The following is a 25,336-nucleotide window of genomic DNA, read 5'->3' on the forward strand; positions in this document are numbered from 1 at the left end:
GCATTGACCAGAAAGCGAACGAGACAAAACTTGAGTACAATACTACAAAGGATCAATCATCCAAGGCACTGTTTTCGGTTTTTTTTTTTCTTTTATATTTCGTTTTTTTTAATATGAGAAATATTATTTATCCTCTTCACATTTTATTTTAATACGTAATTTATTATTTTTATCATTCTATTTAAATATATACAGTAATATAAAAGATAATATGTAAAAATTTTCTTTGAATAATGCCACTTAGCCATATGAAAGTTACTGTTTAGATACCTTTCTTAACGTGATACTACCATGTGATACTATGTAATTAATTAAAAAAATTATAAACACAAATGTAGAAGGATAAAAAGAGTATAAAATTTTAGTCTTTTTCTTATAGTTTTTTCAGATGACCTTTTACTCTAAATATAATTTTATAATTTTTTTATAAACTATGTATCATGTTAAGAGAACTATTTGAGTAATAAGTTTCAAATAACCCAATAGTAATACTCTTTGAATTTAGGATTTCTTTTAATATCGTTTGTTTTCACAGATGAGATAAGATAAAAGTTGAAAGTTAAATAAAATATTATTAGAATATATATTTTTTAATATTATTTTTGTTTTAAAATTTGAAAAAGTTGAATTATTTATTTTATTTTGTATGAAAATTTGAAAAAATTTTAATGATTAGATAAAATGATATGAAATGAGAATGATGTAAAAACAAACGAAGCTAGGGTTTTGCCATTTTCCTTTGCAAACTGTACCACTGTTTTAAATAGCATACCGTACCGGCCGGTACGGCTGAAATATGTCGTACCGGCCACTGGTCTAATATAGGTATTACATATATTTCGTATCGACTCAAATACCGGCCGTATTGGCTTGTATTTCGGCCTTTAACTATTTTTCATTTTTTCAAACTACAAGCTTATTTTTTTATATACATATATTTATATATAATTTATTCATATATAAACTATTATTTTGGAATATAATTTATATATATATAATTTATTCATATATCGATTATCTCAAAACGCTACATAAAATGATATCGATATCGAAATATTTCGTTCTAGTATTTTAACCGATACGACATCCAGTACGGTATTCAAAACATTGAATTATACCAGTATCAAAAGAACACAATCTTTATTCCAAAAATGGCAAAGCAAAAATAATGGACCTACAATTACTTAACAATTCGTTTAAAAGCATTCAATCTTCGAGTCTGATTGTCTCGCGTCATTAAAAACTCTGAAGATTTTTATTTAGGTTTTCAATTTTATTATAACAATCATTAAAATTGTAAATAAATAAATAAATAGCCGTAGGAATATTATTACTCGATGAAAGGATCATCGCCATCAAGGGCCATTTTCAAAGAAATCTCGCTATGGGATTGCAACAGATTGGACTTGATTGTTTCAGAGGATGAATCTTTCTACACTCTTATCCTACATATTTTACAATCAACCAACAATCTTTTTAAAAAATATATAGAATAAGATTGCAATGCTCTATTATTCTAGGCTTGATTGCTACTATTATCATTACCATTATCCTTGCTATAACTTTACCCTTTTTATACCACTCTTCTAGATTGGTATAGTTTTCATCTTTTCAACAACAACAATGTAACTTTCATTGTCATTATTCTTATTATCATTACAATCTACACCATTATCATTATTATTGATACGAAAAACTAATATGCCGTTTGATTTTGACCGCTCATATATTTAATTTTTTTTTACTTAATAATTAATTAATTAATTTTTAGTGTATTGATATATTTTTTATTTTTTAAAAATATTTAAATATATTAAAAAAATATAAAAAAAATTAAAAATAGAGATTTGTGCTAGCGGGCACCAACGATCAAAGTTGGACGGCACTAGTACTACCCTTATCGATATCACTATATTTATTGTCGCAAACACCAATACATGTTTCACAATATACTATTATAGAACACGTGTCTCACGTCCAACAAATTTAGTTTCAACATGAACCTAAGCTAAACCATATCGTTCTATTTTTTCAATATCTTTGTCAAAGTCATTGTCAGGCTCATTTACCATCGATGATATAACTACTCAAATTACTTAATAACTTTTACATATTGTCCTTCAAACAAAGAAAATTGAATTGATGGGATCAAAATCTGGATTATAATTTTAATGCAGCAAAACCCAAACATAGGAAGCCTTAAGAATGTGGCCGTTGTTGTAATAACAATAAGAACAATTAACCATTGGTGGGACTAGAGACATGAATACACCCATATGTACAAAGTACTGTCTAAGTAAAACGTGATATCCCATCAAAGGTTCAATTAAAAATTCAGATGGTGTTTCACGCAACATCACATTTGATTGACATACAAAGCATGTAGGAGGAGATGGGGTAGCTGGTGACACAGGTTTGGGATTGATGCCTCTCTTGATTACTCGACACATAAAGCTCTTCAGTTATATCGACTATTTCGTTTCTTATGCTTTACTTGGAAGTATTATCTGCCTTTTCATTGCCAGGGAGATGCTCTTCTTAACATGTACGACAATAGAAAGAATGAGAGTGCACAACGGATTCGGCTTACCTCCGGTGGCTCATTAACAGGACATCTCTTGTTCTAATTGTTAGACATAGACACATAAATTCTTTTCCAATAAGCGGTGAAGATTCCAACTCATGGTTTATAAAATTCTATTTTACAAGCATCTGCTATAACTTTTATGTAGACCAACAACTCGTCATATTATATATGTATATAGTTCACTATATATATAGTATATGTTGTAGTTATACGAGATATATACCTGTATATATAATTCAATATTTTATGAGTGTAAAGGGGTTTTCCTCCTATCGGCTCATAAGGCAAACCCACGAGGCTAACGACCCCCCTCTAAAAGGAGTTAGTGGGCTTCTGCAAAGTAGTCGGCCCATGAGTGAAACTCACCCACGAAACAATCCACACTTGGAGAAAGCGAATGATAGGGTCAGATGAGACTCGCCACGCTAACACTTCCCCAATGACACACTACCCTCGAGAACCTGTTCAAGCAGGTGGGTATGAAATAAGAGGAACCTTTGATCTCCTGACAGCAAGCATGTAGAGGCTTAACAAGAAGCATCCACAAGGAAAAGTGAGTCGGGGAGCCACGCTGCAGTAATGGTGCCACTTCCCGGACCCTACGCAACATTAATGATGCTGATCCAGAAGTCACACCGCATTAAAGGATCATGAAAAAACAAACAGTGGAAAGGACATAGGCTCCTCAAAGCTAGGTATGAACTGCCTCTACCAAAAACCTAGTATAAAAGCCGATCTCTAGGTACAAAAAACTTTCTCTGATTTCTCTAAACTTACGCACAAACTAATAAGGAGATATACTGACTTTAGCATCAGAGACTCACAGGCCACCACCAAGGTCCCCTATTCTCCGTGTTTACTTAAGTGTGTAGGTGAAATCCTGAAGATCCGAATTGCTGGAACCTGACCCAAAGGCGCACGAAACACGATGTAATAGTGGCACCGTCTATGGAATCTCTAAAGACTTCACATGTCCTTCGTATGCCTATGACAACCCTTTTCAGACAACTCAAGGACAAGAAGAAACAACGTCAACAAATATGGAAGCGAGGCTCACTGCAATGGAACAACTGGTGGAAAAACTGATTACTGAGGTGGAGACCCTCCGGAAGGAAAACGAGACACTTAAAGTGGCCACCAACGAGCCAGAAAATGAGGCAGAACCAAGCAACAACAAGCACGTGGGATCCAGGAACACAGGAGAAAGAGGCGACGCGGAGGAAGATAGAAAAAACATGCAGGACGAGCTACGTAACCTCAAGGGGAAGTACGAAGAGATGGCAAGACAGATGGGCACGTTGTCATCAGTAGACCAATTGCTCACCAGCACAAGCCTCCCATATAGTGAGGAGGTGATGGTCGTGCTCCTACCACCAAAGTTCCGGGTACTCCTCAGGACATGTACGATGGGACTAGAAATCCATTTGAATACTTGGAAACCTTTAAAACCCACATGACTCTGCATGGTTTCTCGGGAGAAGTGGCTTGCAGGGCCTTTCCACTGACTTTGAGAGGGCTGACAAGAGTATGGTTCGGGTCTTTGGCACTTAGGTCCATAGATAGCTTCGGGGAGCTGGCTCGTCTATTCCTCACAATTTATGGTGAACTGGAGAATGAGACACCCCGCAACATACCTCCTCACTATCAAGCAGGGGAAGACAAGAGCCTAAGACATACTTATCCAGCTTTAACAAAGAGCGGATGACTATGAATGACCAAGACGAGAAGATAACTCTGGCGGCCCTCTTGATAGGAGTTTGGCCTTGATCCCAGTCCATGGTAGAGCTGGCCAGAAGAGCTCCTGCCACCTTGCGAGAATTCATAGACCAAGCCAACAACTATATCAATGCATAAGATATGCTTCGAGCCTTAACGAAGCCGAGGAGGAGAGAACTTGAACATGCAAAGAAAAAGGAGAAGGCGACAACTAGAGGCAAGGTTCACAAGAAGCTGGAGAAGGGGCCACATGACAATAGGAGGGAAGAAGCCCCTATGAAAACCCTGGGCCTTCAATTTGACCGGCTGACACTCACCATCTAGAAAGACAACCATCAACTAGCCCAAGCAAACGACTACAAGAGGGCCAGTCGCCATTATTGCACCTACTACCAATCCCCCACCCATAATACCGAAGATTGTCTTTCCTTGAAAGAGGAAATAGAGCAAGGTTGGCAGCCGAGGTAGCAATACCCTCTCACCCGAAGGCCAGAGCGGGAATGGAGGAGGAGGTTGTGGGAAAGGAGTACAAAGAGGATCAAAAGGCCAAGAAGGGAAGGGAGTCTGAGGCATAAAGTAATCGTGCAGGGACCCTAGCATGATCGCCCTCGCGCATCCCATCAAGGAGGACTGCCGCTAGGGGAGATCAGAACCATTGCGGGAGGCTTTGTTGGTGGTGGCGCAACCTCATCCGGGTGGAAAGTGCACACCAGTACGGCAAGATACCAAGAATTGTATTCGACGGAGTGCTGCCCTGCCAAATACAGAAGTAACGACCCAGCCCCAATCATTTCCTTTGGAGAAGACAACGAGGAAGGGGTCCTCTATCTGCATGACGATGCCCTGGTAGTGACTATGCTGGTTGCCAATTTCACCACTTGGAGGATCCTTATCGACAATGGCAGCTTTGTGGATATCTTGTTATGGGAAGCCTTTACCCGGATGGGAATAGACGCCTCCTGACCCCAACCAACCCCTATGCCACCGAAGGGCTTCTTCGGGGACATGATCCAGCCAGTCGAAATCATCGCACTGTCCATCTTGGCAGGCAGCGCCCCCTCGACAACATATGTCATGGTTGATTTGCCCGTGGTGAAGGCCCCTTCATTATATAACGCCATAATCGGCCGACCTACCCTGAACAGCTTAAGGGCGATAACGTCAACCTACCACTTGAAAATGAAGTTCCTAACCGCTCAGTAGGTGGGAGAAGTTTGAGGAGAATAGATCCTAGCATGAGAATGTTACATGTAGGAATTGAAGCCAAAGAGTGGCGGGGTGCACGTGGTCCACGCCCACAGGACACCAACGTTTGCGGGAACTTCACTATGAAGGAACCTTATGACTTATAATTTACATTCCTGCATCAATGTGTAAATTTTATTAATGAGAATGTGGCTTTTCAAGAGTAAAACGTAATCTCCATCAACGTAATCTCCGCCAACGTAATCTCCGGCAACGTAATCTTTATCGACATAATCTCCACCAATATAATCTTCATCGACGTAATCTCCACCAATGTAATCTCCATCGACGTAATCTCTGCTAGGGCTGTAAATGAACCAATCTGTTCGATAGCCTACTCGATACTCGCTCGGTTAAACTTGAATCGAATTCGACTCGTGAAAAAAAAAAAAGCTCGCTTGTTTGTGAAAGCGGATATCCGCTCGATTTGTAAATGACACATACCCGACAAAACTCGATTTGACTCGACTAAGACTCGTTAAGGCCCGCTCGTTTATGCTCGAGTCGACTCGTTAGCTCGACTCGATTAAAACTCATTCATATATTGATAAATATATACATACACCTATGTATATATACATACATATATATATATGTATTAGCTAATAATTTAAGCATGCCACTTTTATAATTAAATATATAATATGTAATCTAATTACTTATGTTTATATAGTGATTATACTTTATAGGTATATTTTATAATTTGTATAATAATTAGTCGATAAATTTAATAATTTCATATACTAGTATGTGAGAACCATATATGAAATTGATATATGCTATCATATTAAGTGTATGCATTAATAATATATGTAGGTATATAATATATATATATATTGTTATTTTGGATAAATATCAACTAGTTAGATTTAATTATTTATAAATTTTTTAAAATTTTATAATTCAATAGAGGTTCTACTTGTTAGTTGTATAAATTCAATATTAGATCTTTTTTTTATTTAATTTATTAATTATTAAATCTTATTAAAAAAATATAAAAAATAAACCATTCGAGTTCGAGCTCGAGTTGAGAGTTTAGCTTATCGAGTCAAGCTTGAACAAAGAACAAAAAAAAATCTCGAGCTCGAGTATTTTGAGTCGAGCCGAGCTCGGCAAGCCAAAAAGGGGCTCGGCTTGGCTCGATTACAGCCCTAATCTCTGCCAATGTAATCTCCATCAACGAAAGCTCCATCGACATGATCTCCACTGATACAATCTCCATCAGCATATCTCCAACAAACGAAATCTCCATAACCGACTACTTACCTCCCCGCGAGGCACCAAAGGGATGAGTCACACCAGAGGCTGCTCTATCCTTCTCACGATGGAGAGCGGGCCAGCCCTCAGCTGCCTAGCACTTACTTTCCTTATGAGCGTCCCAAACTTCCCGGTAACTTACCTCCCCACGGGAGATAGAGCGTCCTCAAGGCCATCTCACCCCTCCCGCGATGGAGAGCGGTCTAGCCCCTCGGTTGCCCGACATCTTATCCCGACTTCCGCCACGATGAAGAATGGGATCAGCACTAGCCTGACCCAACATTTACATTCCCTATGATGTCAACGGGCAAGAGCGGGTCTAATCCCAAACTGCTTGACTACTTACCTCCACACGAGAGCTACAGGGCTGGCAGGTGACCCAACCTCCCTCACGGGGAGAGCGGGTCCAGCTCCTCAGCTCCCCGAGCAACATACCCCACCCCCATCAAGGCGAAGAGCAAACCAACTTCTTAGCTACCCGACACTTACCACTCTGCGAGGTACCAAAGGGATGAGTCATGCCAGAGGTTGCTTTATCCTTTTCACGGTAGAGCCCGACACTTACCTTCCTCATGAGCATCAACAGGCAGAAGTGGGTCCAGTCCCAAACTACCCGGTAACGAACCTCCCCGCAGAAGATAGAGAGTGAGATGAGCCTTAAGGCCATCTCACCCCTCTCGCGACGGAGAGCGGGTCCAGCCTCTCAACTGCTTGAAAACTTACCCCCACCTCTGCCACGACAAAGAATGAGATCAGCGCCAGCCTGACCCAATACTTACATTCCCTATAATGTCAACGGGTGGAAGCGGATCCAGTCTCAAATTACCTAACAACTTACCCCACCCTTACACGACGAAGAGTGGACCGGCTTCTTAGTCGTCCAAAAAATTACCTCCTCGGGGGACCAAAGGGGCGGGCTTGACCTAAGCCATCCCGACTCCTCCCCTGATGGATAGCGGGTCTAGTTTTTCGATTGCCCGACATTATGCCATCTCTAACAATGAAACGCCAAACGAGTAACGCCTTGGACTTCTTGCCACGGTCCTTCTCCACCAAACGGAACTCCAAGCGACTAACGCCTCACACCTCTAGAGAAGCAACCTAGGTTTGCAAATTTTACACTCATAGGTCGAGAACGAGTTATGTTTACTTATTTATTTTTTTTCAGCGGTACATTAGATGTCTCTTCGGGGGGACCAAAGGCGCGAACTCAACCTAGGTCATCCACCCCCCGATGGAGAGCAAGCTTAGTCCTTCGACTGCCAGACATTATGGACTTTCTTATCCTTGCCTGCGGGAGGAGGGCTCATCGAATGCTTCCGAGCCAGGGTGGCTCTAGGCTGCATGAGAATGGTGCGATCATAAAAAACGATGTGGCTGAGAGTAGGCAAGAAGACCCTTATGTTTTCCTCCCTAAAGAAAGCCTTTGAGAGGGCATCAACCAGGTGCTTCTGTACCCATTCTCTAACCAAAGCAATACGACGTAGCTCCTCAGGAGAGGCCTTTAGCCGTACCGCTTTGTCGTTAGGGACCACCCCCATATGGCCGAACAGGGAACTCGCAGCGATTCACTTGCCTGACTGGAAATTCCCACCCACGGCAGGACATAAAAAAAAAAATGTCGGGGGTCCAATCCTTGACCTTGCGATAGTGAGACTCCAAAGAAACGAGGGCGTGTGTCACCTTAAAACTACAAATATTCCCCTCACGCTTTATAACATTATGTGTCAAGAGAAACTTGTGGCCAGTAAGATCAACATGCTCCGGGTCTGACTCCGACAAAGCTCGCCGCCAAAGAATACAACAGCACATTAAGATCCTCAATGCATTTGGGTGGAGCTGAGAGGGGGCCAATGCGAGGCGATCTAGTAGGTCGCAAATAGGGCAAGGGAAAGGTAACCTCAGCTTGCAAGAAAACATGATAGGGAAGAGGGCGGCTTTCGAAGGATAACCCTCATTGTCAACAGCCTCCTCATGAGGCCTAGGAACCTAAAAAACTACCTTATCAGAGGCATGAATGGTTGAAGCTAGCAACGATAAGAACTTGGGGGTGACATTTGAGCGCTAGTTATATCCAATGAAGAATTGCTCTGCAGTGCGAACCTCGGGTTGGTCCAACTCCCCTAGAATCTTGGGTTGGATGGTCTTCTTAGGAGCCATAAAGATTGAAGTTGAGAAAGGCAATGGAGATGAAGAAGAGTCGAGCAAAGAGAACAACAAGGTTAGAAAGGGAAAAGACAAAAATGTGAAAAATGAGTAAAAAAAGGGCAGAGCCACGTTTATATAAAGAGGAAGTGACGGTTGCCACTCCATACCCACGTGAGAGAACAAGAGATATGAAAGGGCTTAGATTCTGTGAAACACACAACATGATGTGATGTGGGAAACAAAATGACGCCTCGAGACAAGTTTGAGGAGTCTGTTACTAGGATAGGAAGGGTAAAAACGTAAAAGGAAGGAGAAAGGCCAAAAAGAGGGCCCCGATGACAAGGGGAAAATTTAAATAAGTGGCTGCGACGGTTAACATCCCAAGGTCGTGGGAACACACATGCCTAATAGAGCTGGCAAGACGTGGATGCATCCCGCAGCATGTACTATGCGATGCGACGTGGAGAGAAGAAACCGCATGACGCCATCAATGAAGAGAGAACTAGAAGGACGCCACCATATGCGAAACCCAACCGTTCGAAAACATGCCAATAAAATCGAGAGGAGAACTGACACCCAACATCATTAAATAGTGAAAAAGACGTACAGGCATAATCTTAAGCTGGGGGGGTAATGGCCGCCCGTTTCTAGGAAATAGGATCTCCAAAACAGGAACAACAGGAAAATATATAGTGTAAAGACCAGGACAAAAAAGAATTCTCATCGAACTAGTCTCATAAGAATTGGCGAGATAACTGTAAAGGGATTTTTTCCCCCTATCGGCCCACAGAGCAAGCCCACAAAAGATCACTAGGAAGTAAGTCAGAGAGCCCGGCCAGGGCCAACAACTCTCCTCTAAAAGGAGTCAGTGGGCTTCTGTAAAGTACTTGACCCATGAGCGAAACCCACCCATGAAGCAACCCATGCTTGGGGAAAGCGGATGATAAGGGCATATGAGACTCACTGCCCTGACACCTCCCCAATGATACCCTACCCTAGAGAACCTGGATAGGTAGGTGGGTAGGCAATACGTGGAACCCTTAATCTCCTGACAGCAGGCATGAATGGGCTTAATAGGGAGTGTCTGTAGGAAAAAATATGTCAGGGAGCCATGCTGCATTAATGATGTCACTCCCTGAATCCTACCCTGCATTAATGACATTGATCTAGAAGCCACACTGCATTAAAAGATCCTGACAAAACGAACAGTTAAAAGAGCATAGGCTACTCAAAGCCAGGTACTAGCTGCCCCCACAAAAAACCTAATATAAAAGTCGATCCCCATATACGAAGAACTCTCATCGATTCCTTTAAGCTTACGCACAAACTACTAAGGAGATATATTGACTTTAGCATCGGAGACTCCAGTCACCACTAAGGCCCTCTATTTTCTGTGTTTGCTTAAATATGCAGGTGAAAGCCCGAAAACCCGAATTGTTAGAACTCGGCTGAAAGACGCACGAGTTAACAATGAGTATAGCTATACAAATGATATATACTGATATTTTGTGTAAGTATAATTTACCAAAATTGGATAAGAGCCAAATAGTCATATAGTCTTGCAATCATTTAATTGTATTTGTAAATAATTGTGATTGTGAAAATAAATTTGTATCTAATTGTATAATATGAGAAAAATTCTGTTATTTTATTTTTTAAATTTATTTATCTAAATGTATCATGTTTGATCTCGATTTTTAGTAGCGTCTCAAGTCGAGTTTGAACATAAAAAAAGTCTTATTCAAATTGTGTTCAAGCATTCAAAAAAGCTCGATTCAAGTTAGAATCGAGATCAAACATGATTTTTAAAATAGTCGAGCTGAGTTTGACCAAACACTACTCGCTCAAAATCAACTCGGTTTCAACCCTACCTCCAGCAGCCCTTGTAAACTTGACTATAGTCAACTTTAAACACTGTCAAAGGAATCTAAGATTTGGTTTCTGCCATCCAATATGATGATAACGTGTGCAAATATTTAAAAACAAGATGCGTAAGTATATATCCTATCAAATGCTTGCACCATATTTTAGTTATAGGAGTTATAATTTTATAACTAATACATATACCATATATAAATGGTGAATTATATACAAATACAATATGATGGGTTGTTCTACATAAATTTATAACAGATGCTTGCAAAATAGAGTTTTTTATATATAACCCATGAGTTTGAATCTCTACCGTTTAATGAAAAAGAATTCACGTGTCAATGCATAACTATTAGAGCAGGAGATGTCCTGTTAATGAACTGCAGAGGGAAGCGGAATCCGTGGAAAACACACTGCTTAATTTTGCTCAACAACAAACAGTTCCTTCACATTCTACTTATTTGCTCTATCCAGGTAAATAGTCCAGACTCTTCCACATTATACTATTTTCACAGAATTAACACCTTAGAAAAAGTGGGGGGGAAATATGTGTATATGATATTGCAAAGGAAAAAAGGGGGGCATTTTTCATTTTATTTTTCTGACGACAGAGTCACGTGTCAACGACGTCAAAACACAATTTCTATATATAAAGTATATAATGACAAAAAATCGAGATATTGGAAAGAAATGTGGGTCAAGAATAATCTGATCTAAGGTGAAAAAAAAGAATACATTTACCGCTAGTAAGATAATATTGGTATGATTAAAACCGGTAGCAATCTGGAGATCTGGGCAGGAAGCCAGCCATGTCTCTCATTGAAATCCCCAGCAGCAAAATCCGAGGTCACCCACCATCTTCTATACCCCAAATTCATCCATGAGAAGCTCTAAACGCCAATTGGAAAATTCCAGAGCGGGCAAGGGATCTCAAAGAAGTAGAAGACTATTATTCTCCATATTTTATTCTATTGAGAGCTTTTGGAAACCTGGCTCTCATGTGTACTATCCAATAAATCCTGCCAAAAGAATTTCTTCAAAGAAAGCTCCTGCAGCATTACGAGAACACAGATTGATTATATGGTGGTGGCAATTAAGAGAACCAAATATCCAGCATCAGCAACAAACAACATAGCCGATACGGCAAAAGAGACCCACCAAGTCATTATCACTTTTCACACGTAGCAACAATGGTAATTTAAATGACCTCTCTCGATAAAAAAAAAAAAAATGGGTCCCTTTTTTTGAGAAGATGGATACATTTCATCGACAATTAAAAAAAGGAAGTCAACGGTGGTTATTCATCAAATGAACCTAGTTAGAGGGAGACTAAGAAAATCTTGGAAACTTAAAGGCTAGAGGAGTATAGAATGGCTGTCACCCAATGTCAAAGTGCTTTAAAAAAGAAACTTGAGATCCTTGATGTCCCTCATGTTGTCTTTGAGACTTCAGTCACTTCTTTCCTTTCATATGCATCACGTAAAACAAATTGGAATCATTTTCCACAATGTCTTGATATGATGTCCATCAACCCGCAGCCTTCCAAACAACCCCACCCCCTCCCCGGGCCCTGGCGCGGCAGCAAGGCATCACTCAACTAGTCTTGATTAATTTTTGAAGGACAGAGGACCTTGTGCCCCAAAATAAGACTTAGCCTATACTTCTTACCTCTGCTCAGACTTCAGAACACCATAGCCTTCATTCTGCTTCAATCCTATCCTTCACAAATAACATAACAAAGTAAGTGTCAAGCAGTGTCCAACTTCAGCCTCACCCAGCTCCCACAAAAGTAGCATGAAGTTCCCTCCTCACCTCCTCATATAACTAGCCACCATTGCTTCTTTCACAAAGCAACAGATAAACGTTCCAGTCACAATGATTATGAAGGAATCTGCCTCCAACACATCATACTTTCCCCACCTTGAAACAATGTGCTTTGTGGAGAAGTTTATCCTTTCCCCACCTATGCTTCAAACTTACCATGATCCTCTAAAAGAGTCCTCCATGGATAACAGATGGGGATAACTTTAAAAAGACCATTCTTCTTCAAGCAGAAAATATGTCTATGGAACTTTTCTGATCTCTCTCCAATCCCACTTAGGTATACTTGGCAGAAACAGAGACAGGCTTGAGGCTTTTCCAAAGGTGAGCCTCTCTCAAAGAGACTACTTCTTCTAACCCAGCCCAGGTCTTGGGAAGAGAGGAGACAAGGAATAATAAATTGTTGGTCAAAACGATAGTAATTCCAACTCCCGGCCTGTTCCTCTCCCAAGATTGATCACAGAAAAATAGCACAGAGAGAGAGCTACAATAAATTGGATTATTCAATAAAATTTACCTTTTCTCCCATTCCAAATATTAGATTAATCTGACTCCTGGAAAATAACCACCCACAAAATGCACATCCAAGTAACATAGATGCCACAAAATAAAGTGTGTTCAGATTGGTCAATAATATATAGCGGTTCCTCTCTTTCAAAATCAATAATATGGTTGGCTTGTTAGAAGAGTAGTTTGAATTGTAGCCTTTGCTCAATGCACTTGACATAGTTATTTTGCTTGTTGTGCAGCTCCCAATAAATTCAAAACTAGAATCACATAATTTCCAATAGCCGAGTTGTAATAGAATGCAGCAGAATTAAAACACGAGGGGAGTAGAGAAGAAGTAACATACTCAGAAGTAACTTTAGGTGGGCAGAAGCGGCTGTCTCTCATCAGATCCAACATGATGAGTTGCCTATAAAGACAAGTTAACAAGGAAGCACTAAGTGAGTAGAACATAAGAAAACTGTACAAACTAAGGTCTGAAGATTCATACCTCTTCATTTGCTCCTGCTGCCATATTTATAAAAGAATCCTTTGACCTGATGAGGGAATTATATATTGGTAATAGCAATGGAGGATAAAAATGTACAAGTCACGAAGTTGCCCAAAACACAACTGAAGCAAATAATCCTAAAATTCCCAACTTGCAAAATCACATCAAAATATCAGCAAAAAAGTGAGCACTTACCTGTGGTTATTGTGGACATCTATCAATTCCAGCTTCCCATTTTGCTGTTCGTCTCTGACTTTAGATAGGGGTGAAAAGAACTAATGGGACAAAAAGAAGCAGAAGATATCAACAAAAAGACAACCAATAAAAATACGTATCACTTTTATCTAGTTTTTCATCCCTCAAAAAGTGTCTCAAAGTACCTGGTGCATCGAGATGAAGACAATTGAAATTCCTAACAGAAAATTTACAGTCAAAGTATGACCAAACAATGCAGCAGATGCTATGCCTGTAAAGATTGTTGCAACTGTTGACGAGTACTTCTTCAAAATTGTATCTGAACATATCAGACAACACTCAATATATATGATTGCTATAATTATGCACAAGATGCAAGTAAAAAATATTTGTCATTAACAAGTCTCTAGCAAACCATTTTTTTCTAAATGCTTGGATAAAACAAAAATCTTCATTGAATGGATGCTACGTTACATGTATGGATTCACAATAGATTTTGAACTGGAATACTCCATGCAAAAATAAAAAATAAAAATAGAAGGAGAACAATAAAAATACAAAACAAAAGCAAAACAAAAAACAGAGAGAGGGGGGGGGGGGGGGGGGGTGGAATCAAATAGTTGGCTGAAATATGAACCTGCGTATTTGAAGAAAAAAGATGATAGAATTCCTTGTGCTGCATTATTAGCTATTAAAAGCATGGTAGCTTTTGAATGACCTTGCAAGATATCAAAGCTACTAGGACCTGAAACATTTGAGTAACATAGTGAGGCCAACAGCCTAGTTTGATTAAATATCTCATAAAAACAAAAGCAACACAATTATTGACAAAGGATACAACATTAAGAGACATGCAATTCGCTTCACTATGCTCGACATTGTTCTTGAAGACAAAGTTCAACCAAAATGGAGTTTTAAAGACAATGGGAGCAACCACCCAATCATAGTATCAGAAGAAACCATTTCAATTCTACTTTCATTTCCCGTAATGGACTACCATTTTAATTTTCACAGATTACTCTCAACAGGATTACCAACAGATCATTATTTATCCCCCACACTACCATGTAGTATTTAGAGAACCGTTGAAGATGGCTATAGAAGACTATTTTTCACAACAACTATAACATGAATAACTAATAAAACATGAGAGGAAACAGAAAAATATTCGACCACAAACAAGAAAGTCAATTAGGTAATACAATCAACCACATGAAAGGAAAATTAAAATAGGTTGCAGGGATACTGGTATATCATCTTATCTTATCTTGCGTGTACTGACGATACACAATTGTTACATGGGTTAGATCCAAATATCACATCCGAGCCCTAAAACCTTGAGGCTATGACTGAAAGTTCAAGCACTAGGCCTACAGGACCATAGTTTCTTGCATAATTATCTTGTATTACATATATTATGTTAGGTCGATAGTTGATAGAGGCTTTTGGTTGCGTTATCAGAAATTAATCACTTAAGATAAGTTTCAAAAAAGGAAATTTATCTAAAAACAATTCATAGACAGCTTGGTGTATATGTGCAAGAGTAATGGGTATCTGTGAGCCATCTTTTATCACATTGTCAGTTGGCTAGAGCTCTATGGAATGATATCTTCAGTTGGGTTGGCTTGGCTTGGGTTATGCCCAAAAGCATGGAAGATATTCTGAACTCACGGAGAGGAGTAGATAGCAGTCCACAAATTGAAGCAGTGTCGAAAATGGTTCCCATATTTCTCATTAGGTGAATCTGGAAGAATGGGAATGATAAAAACTTTGAAGATCTGGAATGGATGACACAGGAACTCAAGACTCTTTTCAACACTTAACATCGCTGGATGGCACCCATTGACTTTATATTCTACATGATTTTCTTGTACCTCTTTCTATTTCTAGCTAGATGACTCCCTTGTACACACCTCGTTGCACGTGGATTGCACATTTTAGTGTTTTTTAATAAAATGTTTAGAACTCATCAACAAGGAAGTATCTGCAAACAATTGGTGTTTGATACGATGATTATACAAATACTAATTTAGGTACATTTATTTGCCAGAGAAATATAACTGAAATACACTGCAATCATATGAGAAAGATTCCTGTTCATACCTTTGACAACTACAGTTCCCAATATTCCTAGAAAGTTGAATATAGCACCATATCCATACAGAAATAAGTTCTGCAAGTCAAATATGGAGATTCAAAATTTTGAAAATAACTTGCCCAGTGTACACATCAATTAATTGCTAAATATCAGAACTTAGATACAACAAGATTCTGGATGTAGGATATGGACCAAAAATCTAAAACATATTTAGTATGCTGTAGGTAAGGAAGATTGACCCAAATATGACTGCTGATTAATACACTATTCTCTTGAAGTCAATTAACCAAACGAAAAGAACAGGACCAGGAGCTCCAATGAACCCAATGTCACTGGCAGCCATGGTCAAGTGTGTGCTTTCTTGACTTTCAACAGCAGAATTAAAGGGAACTTCAACTTTCTAAGGCTAGTCCATATTAAAGATAAAAACTTTATCTTGGGACCAACAATTTCACATTCCAGCCCAGGTCTCATAACTGCACCCAAATGTCACTTGGTATGCTTTGATGACTATGATGGGTACCTCTTCCAAGATAAATTATGAAAGAATTTACAAAACATTTTCAGGAAAGGAAGGCATAATTCAAGTTTGATACAGGAGCAAAACTTACGCTGCTTCAAGTACAAATTGCTAGATGGTACTTGCTATTTTCCTTGAATAAAATAATCGAAATAATGCAACTCCAAGTCTTAAATTGTTGTCAAGACAAAACATAGAAATCATTATACTCAATCTTAGCATATCACCTGGAGGTAAATGCTTGTATCATATTGGCTTTTCAGAGCATATTCATTGTAGACGGAGGCCATGGACGGGACAGTTACCTGTAAAATAAATAATTTATGTAAAATAAATAATTTACAAATTATATTAGCCACTAACATTCACAAAGTTCAAAAAATAAAAACACAACTGTAAACAGAGAGTAGTTCCTCCAAACTTCCTACATATTGAGCATTCCAGCAGCATATTAAGCAAGAGAACAAAGACCAGAAGTCACTTACAAAGATCAGTGTGCAGATGTATGCACCTGTGGCAACAGGAATACCCAAAGCAGTAGTACCTTCAGGTAAAGAACGCAACTGATTTACGCTAATACCAATGAGCAACAGAGCAAGAGCTTCCCACTGTAACAAGACAAATAAATCAGTTCCACACAGACAACAAGCAAGGAATAAAGAGGTGTATTTTCAAAGGTGAGCCTAAAAGGAGCTACATTGCCCACTCTCACACAACAATAAGAAGAGCAAACATGGTCAGACATAACATTTCTTCCTTTTTGCTGGAAAAAGCAATAAAGATGTAGTACTAACCTGAATTATGGAAAATCGGCGTCTGATTATAATCTTTAACAAAACAGCAATTACTAAAACCTGCATGTCCATGGCCAACTATCAAAATCTTTACCTTCCACCAAATCACTAAACTAAAATTCAGGTTGAGTAAATAAGCTTTCTTTATCATTTCACAGGGTATTTGATGAGATCAATCCAAAAATTACACATTGAGGAATTTTTATACAGGGTATCCTCTGATCCAACAATTCCGCATCAAACGATTAAAACTCATCTTTGCAGCCATATAGGTGAGGAATTTTTTACACAGGGTATCCTCAGATCCAAAAATTACACTCAAACGATTAAAACTCACCTTTGCAGCCATAAAGGCTTCTACAGGATGGTGAAAATGACACTTCAATATGCCAAAAATATTGAACAAGCAAGCAGGAATGTGTTAAATCCAGCTAAACCATCATAATCAGTGGACAGTGAAGAAATGGAATACAAATGAGTATTCCCTGCCCATACTTAAAAAAAAAAAAAAAAAAAAAAAAAAAACAGTAGTTCCCTAGAGCAGGACACATTGCTGTGTGAGATATTCAAACAGAAAAAGTTAAGCAAATCGAAAGGAAGATCACTAAGATGCCATTAACAAGCATAATGGATAGCAAGCTACCTTCATGTTGCTCAGCATCTTCACTGTTGCAGGATTGAAATATAGCTGCACAATAAATGACCATCTATTACTTAGTTTATGATTTTAATGAAACATACAAGTTCTCAGAATAACCATAACTGGATAAATTAATATGCAGACTATTCAACATAAAACAGCAGCAACAGATGCCAGTACGCCTAACAAGTTTACACATCAGCCATATCAGCTAGCACAGGGCAGTGTTGATAAAAGTGCGCTTAAACACAAAGCACCAAGCCCAATGGGCTTTGTTTACCAAAAGCGAAGCACATTTAAGAATGCTTTTGGGGCTTCTTGTGTGAGCTTAAAGCGCAGAAAAGTGCACTACAGTACTTTTTTTAAAGAAATTATAAAATATTAGTTCAAGACCAAGAAATGATGTAAACAAATATTCTCAAGTATTTAGATACCATTGAAGATCATTTACGTACCATGGTGCCACATGTATATGTTTTCAACCCAATATGATGGTCCAAGTTCACTTTCTAGATGAATTGATATTTGATTGCTTATGTTAACATAGAAGTCCATACCTACAATTCTTGAGCTTTTTTGTCATGTCCTTTTTCGTGTATTTTGATTCAACCATGCACTTTAGTTTTATTATGATTATCAAACGTCATACATATGTATATTTAGTAAAGCACAAGAGAATTATACAAAATTTCATATAAAATTCTATGATTATCAAATGCCAACCGATCTCTTTCAAGTGCATTTTAAAGCAGCATCTCCGATTCTCCAGTCAGCAATTACAGTAGTCGAGTTCCCTAGGTGGGTCGTGGTACAATGGCTACCAAGCTTATGTATGCCATTCTGTAGTAAATTACCATGCATTTGAACAATCTGGAGAAAGGTTACACTTCTTCTGGGTTAGTATAACTGGCATTGGTGCATCCTGCTCTCCCTAACATATATCTCTTCTTTCATGTTGAGTTTTCCATATGTATGGCATCTCAGAGCTTTGCAACTATATGAATTCTAATTATGATGGTGAGAATCTAGTTTCACATGTCCTAACCATCTAACAAACTCCAGTTGATGGCTCAACCGAAAAAGAACCAAGGCATGCACTTACATCACTGAATGAGCATCTAGAATTCTGCTTCAGCAGTGCCTAGCCACTCGAATTCCTAGTCCTAAAAAGACAACCTGGATGTTCAACATTGCCAGGCACTTGTTTATGCATGATATTGACAACAAAGTTTGTAGAAGACTTACGTCAATATTCAAAGAAAAGACTGTGTGCATGAGCATGAGTGTACCCTAATTTGATGTGCTATCTAAAAGCACAATCATACTCTAAGGGGACCTATGTAAGGATTTACCTGCATCGTAAACTTTAGATAGTTATTAATGGCATAAAGAAGTGCTGGAACAGCAAGAAGCACGTTGTTTCGAGCTGCCTACAAGAAGAAATCATATTTCTTACATTAGATGTCTCTATGTGAAAGTTCTCAAATTAACAGCAAACAAGAGAAGTCAAAGATGCATGCCAAATATACAGGATGAGAACAAAAAACAAACGAAAGTCTGAATTTCAAATTAGAGATTAAGTATAAAAACAATAAACAAGAATTGAAAATTCCAAGTACCACATCAGGCCATGCAAACAGAAAATGAATACTTACTGAAAGGATAAATCCACTTAAAGGAATTTGCAAAGGTCAGAGACTATTTGCAATACATTAGGAAAGTGGTGAATGAGATCCCATATTACTTAGAAAAGAGCAGTTAAAGCACTTTATTATGTTTCCAAGGGACTCCAATTGTAATATTGACTAGTCATTTTGGAGCATAGGCTTAAATGTGGATTGGGTTGTCCTTGGGTCATTACAAATGGTATCAAAGCCAAACCCAACTGGAAGGGTGGGACTTGAGCCATGCCACCTATGATGGGTCCCACATTTTTTTTTTTTTTTTTGTGGGGGTGGGGGGGAGAAGTTTGAGCCCTTTACAATGATACAAAATGACTCCAATTGTAACCTTGACCAGTCATTTCGGGGTATGGCTTCAGCTTTCCTTAGGTCATTACAATATCACCAACAAACAATGCTCCTCTATATTGATAGATCAAAGACCCTCTCAAGGAGTCAAGTGACCTAACAAAGCAGAGGTTTTATAGTCCTAATATTACTTAATCACATTTAAGCACTTAGGCACCTACCAAAAGGCTGAATTGGACAATTTCCAGCCATTCATGCAGAGTTTACCAAACCCGTCATTTTATATGCATTCCAAATATCAGTTTTTTAACCATCATATACAGAGTATAAGAAAGTTAGAATAAACATGTTATAAGGGAAGGAATTGAAAAGCATATCAACTTCTTTTGACTTTATACAAAGTAACTTAGTAACCATCGAATTGATGCCTGATTTGTTTTGAAACTTTGTACACATATTTTGTATGAATCAACGCCCAATAGAATTGGAGGCTGCAAAAAGGAAGCCTACATTTGCCTTGTATCCATGGGCATCTCCATTATCAAGTATAATTTCAGTTTCATTTTAACAATGCTTTTATTCAAGATCAACAATAATATCCCACCTCCATGTCCTTAATATAAGACAAATAATATTGAAACCATCAAGTTTGTATAAAATCAAAGTTAGAGAACTGCAATAGAGCTCCCTCCATGAATACTTGTTCGATAAATAATACGAATTTCATTAAAAAGCGAAAAAGGCTCAATCCAAGTACAACAAGACGTGTATAAGAAAATCATACAGCTAGAGCTCCCTCCATCTGGATATCTATATCTCAATTAATACAGCATTTTTAAAAACAGTCATTGTCTCCACTTTAAGTCTAAACAGTCATCCTTTCCACTGATAAATCTAAAACTTGGAAAAGCATGGTTTAATCTTATTATTATGCAAAATATGTCTTGTTTGAAACTTCTACCTGCACAAATGTGGAAACTGAGAGAAGAGGCTTCTCCCCTACTTTTTGATGCCTAGCCTGCAAAATAAACAAAAACCTTACCAAGAATATAGAAGCTCTTGCCCTTTAAGATGTGTAACATGATGCATATTGGAAACTACTCTCCAAGACAGTGTAGTCAGTGAGAAAGTTATTCCAACTATCAGACCAAAACCTTCTCTCCCATCACACACAAATAAAACACTATCATCTCCATTAGGTGTAATCCGGTCGGTCCGGTCTGGTCCGGCGATGGACCGAATATTTTCGGTCCATTGCCAGACCGGACCGGACCGGACCGAATACCCATAGGGACCGGACCGGACCGATAGTTATCGGTCCGTCCGGTCCAATCGGTCTGGCCTAATTTTTTTTTCTTTTTTTATTTTTTTAAATCAATTAATAAAAAAAATTTATTGAAAATACTAAATTAAATTAAGTGATTTATTAATGTGGATTATGTAACAAACTCGATAAAAAAATATTTTATATGGTCAATGATAATAAATTAGATGAAAATTACATTATCAATTTATATAATTACTATATAATTAACTAATTGATATTATATATTAGTTAAATCATAGAATATTAACAAGTGTTAATAACATATTTAAAATTTTATATTATTAATAGTGATAGGTTAGATGAAGATATATATAAAATATTGTTAAATTTATAGAATATTAACAAGTATAAATAACATATTTAAAATTTTATATTGTTAATAGTGATAGGTTAGATGAAGATATATATAAAATATTGTTAAATTTATAGAATATTAACAAGTATTAATAACATATTTAAAATTTTATATTGTTAATTGTACAATTATTATATAAATAATATATATAATATTTTTTTTTATTCGGTCGGTCCGGTCTGGTCTGAGAAATCTCCACCAGGGACCGGACAGAAGACCGAAATTTTCCTATTTATTGGACGGGAACGGACCATGCATTTTTTCGGTCCAGACCGAACCAGTTGGTCAGGTTGGTTTCTCCGGTCCGGACCGACCGGATTACACCCCTAATCTCCATCACATGCCAGAACCAAACAACATTTACTAACAACAATAAGTCTTCCTACTCAAGATTGCAAAGTCAATAAAGTGACTTGATTTTACTTATAAAACTTGATTCATATATGTTCTGAAAAAGAAATGATATAACAAGAAAGATAAAGAAATAAACAAGTGTACCTGCAATATGAGCATAACAACAGCAAAGATAACCTTTGCAACCTCTGTTAAAAAATTAACACTAATTGGGCTAAACTTGAAACTCCCATCCACCTTGGACATATAAACCAGAATAGGCTGCAGGAAAAAAAAAGAGCATAAAACATTTCAGATCATCTAGAACTAAAGACAGAGAACTTCCCAAAGGAATCATAGCAAAGTCGTGGCATTCAATTAACAACCTGGACCAAGATCTCACATGTAATTTGACTTATGAACATGGATGGGCAACTGCTCTCCCATTTTTGTAAAAATTTTACAGATTTGGTAACCACAAGAGATGATAGCAGGACGTTTAAATAATTAAATCAGTACAAAATCAACACAGTAGAAAAGATAGTGATGGGAATGGAAATGGCAATATTATTATTGCCAGCAGCTACAACAATGGCAGTGGCTTAGCAGTTCTGGTGGTAGAAGTTGGGAAGAGGTGAATGGGAGGACCATCACAGTGGTGGTTTGAACATGTCAGTGTAGGTGGCAACAACAGACTATACCGCTGGAGGGTGGTGGCAGCAGCAATAATTTGGCATTCATTCGTTGATGGTAGTAGGATGCCAACAGCAATGATCATTGCAGGTGATAATGTTGGCGATACCTGTGATGGTACTAGGGCATATAGCTGAGGCAGTTTACTCAGCCATGTTATGTCATGTAGAAAGCCTTTTAAAACTTTTGGAAAAACTCAAATATATATTTCTTAATTTCTACTTAATATAAACTTGTTCTCCATAAGAGACAACAAAATACACAAAGGTTACAGATTTCGTTAACACTTGGTCATGGGAACAAAATGAAAACAATGATTAGAGAACCTCTAGTGTTCAACCGAAAGAATATTTTTGAAATTTTGTAAATTATGAAAAAGAAAACAAGCATTTCAATCACCAAAAGCACTTTGGCTCTATTGACTTGTTTTCAAGACAAACGAGTCCATAAGCTAAGCATAAAGAACTAGGTTTCAACTGAAGTTACAAGTTTCAAGTGCAGAGATCACAGCCTAAATTTCAAATTCATTCAACCCCAAACCAGCAACCATAAAGAAAAAAATGACACATCTATCTAAAATAAGTCAAACCAGCACTTGACCCATATTGAAACCTGTGTGACGAGGAAATGGAAGCATCCCATACAATCCGTATTGAATTAGGAATACATAATTCTCTTACTTTATTAAACATAACTGTTCTAAGTCTAGTTAGAGCCCAGACCTGGGAGGAGGGGGTTTGATGCATGAGAGATTTATAAAATATTCTAAGCATTGAATGTATACCTATCAAAGGAATCATAGATTACCATACTTGCGGAGTATGACAGTAAAAATTTTACTGCTTCAGATATGCAAAATACCTGTAAACCAACTAGGAAACAATCACCAACAACCAAGATGATGTTGAGGGCACGTTGCTTGGATGATACCCTGCTCTTGTATTTATCATAAGCCCTCGACACAGTTTTGGCAGTAGGGGAAACCAACTTTGAATGGCAGACGCTGCATTCTATCATCCCGTTCGTCATTGGTCCGTCCCAAAACTGTGACACTCTAACCAAAATTGTATCTGCAACCAGAAATTAGTAAGACTTATCACCAGCCCTCTAGGGGTTGAACAAAACAAAATTGCTCAAAATCTATAATTGTCAAACTATTACATGCAAATGCCTATCATAAACTATGTGTAGATAAACTGAAAATATTAAACATAGATTCAGATTAAAACAACAAAGGAGACGCTTATGCTTCATATGGCTGCTAACAAATGTGGGGTATAAACGTAGAACCAAGATTTTGAATCTTAAATTTTCCTCATTATTGAAAAAAAAAAAAACTAGACCGACAGAAATATACAGTATGATAAAGGAAATCTTTTCAAAGTACAAAAGGCAAAAGCCCATATCATTTGTTTTCTTATCAAAAAGAACTTTCTAAGCAATCAAACAGAAAGTAAATGCAATGCAACTTCAATTATCCATTGCCAATAAAAAATTCTACAGCTATATTCAGTCGCATTTCATTAGAAACATAAGTCGCAGATAATTCATCCAGATCTCCCTTCTAAAACGATTTCAGAACAACTCAGAAAAAATAAAAAAGAAACCTTATATACACACACAGAGCTTAGATCTTGCGTCTTATGCAACAAAATGGAACTCCTAATACAAATATTAGTGCATTGCAAGCATAAAATAAAAAAATTTAAATAAACCAAATCATAAAAACCACCTGATAAAAAATGCCTCCAAGCCGAGCATTAATCAAAGAGGTTCGTTCCGTCTCATCGACAGTGGAATTTCCCGCCAGATCGGCAACTCCGGCGGGGGAATTCAATTTTCCTCTATATACGATTCGTATTACCGGCAGTGAACTTCGCCGCCAGATCCGCAACTCCGGTATCGGAATTCAATTACCTTTCTGTCCGGGTCTGAGATTAGAGCCTCAGTAGGAGAAATGCGTAAGAGAATTTGGGGAACAAGAATACTCTCTCTTCTTATGGAATTCGGATACACGCAGATGCGAGGAATATGCAGAGAGAGAGAGAGAGAGAGAGAGAGAGAGATATCTGGTAATAGTATCGTAATTACTTTTTCTTTCTATTTTGCTTTGAATTCACCCAAACACCGTCTCCATGCCGTGTGTGCGGGAAAACGACCTACCGACGCCAGCGAAGGAGACTGCGTGACGGACCAATGGGCAATGAGGAGTGAAGCTTGTATATGAAGGAGTGGAGTCAAAGGTGATCGCGATTCGTGGGTGGATCGGGTGAGGTAGGAGGGTCGGTGACGGGATCGCCTCCTCTTTAATTAAGATGCAGATTTGTGTTTCAGGTTGGCTGTATCTTTCGCTTGATTTCAACTTGTTGCCCTCCAAAGTTTAAAGTAGTGGCTTTGTACGTAATTATTTTCTTTTTTCTTTTTTCTTTTTTTTTTTTTTTAAACTTCCGCCAGTTGCAGTCAGTCAAAACTGTGATCCCAGAATGTCACAGTCGGGAAAATGTCAAAAGTAAAATTACAATTTTACACTCGCCCCCATCTCACAACATCAAGGTACGCACGCATCGAGCAGCGGGCATTAATAGCCTAATCCTAACTATTATACTTTACCAATTTTGTTGGGAGAAAAATCGAATGTAGTGAAAGAGAAAATCTAAATTTTTAATTTTTTCCTTATATACTCTATATTGGAATGGAGGAAAAGATTTGTCCTTGTATTTTAAAAGTGGCATTGATTTAGTCAAATGATAATGTGATCCATTAAGGCT

General features: G+C 38.0%; 1 protein-coding gene across 3 annotated transcripts; it reads right to left on the reverse strand.

Moving 5' to 3' along the window:
* Window positions 1-11,447: 11,447 nt before the first annotated feature.
* On the reverse strand, window positions 11,448-24,927 carry LOC121266269 (CMP-sialic acid transporter 3). Of its 3 annotated transcripts, XM_041170059.1 has the most exons (17): window positions 24,660-24,926; window positions 24,301-24,499; window positions 23,430-23,638; window positions 22,041-22,157; window positions 20,822-20,878; window positions 19,243-19,320; window positions 17,894-17,938; window positions 17,251-17,310; window positions 16,942-17,064; window positions 16,684-16,761; window positions 15,942-16,011; window positions 14,476-14,583; window positions 14,024-14,157; window positions 13,839-13,918; window positions 13,644-13,689; window positions 13,500-13,562; window positions 11,448-11,874 (listed from the first exon to the last, which is right to left on the reverse strand). In XM_041170059.1, the coding sequence occupies exons 3-16, from the start codon at window positions 23,595-23,597 to the stop codon at window positions 13,512-13,514; spliced, it is 1,215 nt and encodes a 404-aa protein (XP_041025993.1). In that variant the 5' UTR covers window positions 23,598-23,638; window positions 24,301-24,499; window positions 24,660-24,926; the 3' UTR covers window positions 11,448-11,874; window positions 13,500-13,511. The 3 variants fall into 3 exon arrangements, with proteins under 3 accessions (XP_041025993.1, XP_041026000.1, XP_041025984.1); XM_041170066.1 differs by having other exon boundaries at window positions 16,684-16,757; window positions 16,938-17,064; window positions 24,301-24,927; XM_041170050.1 differs by having other exon boundaries at window positions 24,301-24,926.
* Between the last annotated feature and the right edge of the window lie 409 nt (window positions 24,928-25,336).

Source organism: Juglans microcarpa x Juglans regia, chromosome 1D (assembly GCF_004785595.1).
Source record: "Juglans microcarpa x Juglans regia isolate MS1-56 chromosome 1D, Jm3101_v1.0, whole genome shotgun sequence".
NCBI lineage: Eukaryota > Viridiplantae > Streptophyta > Magnoliopsida > Fagales > Juglandaceae > Juglans > Juglans microcarpa x Juglans regia.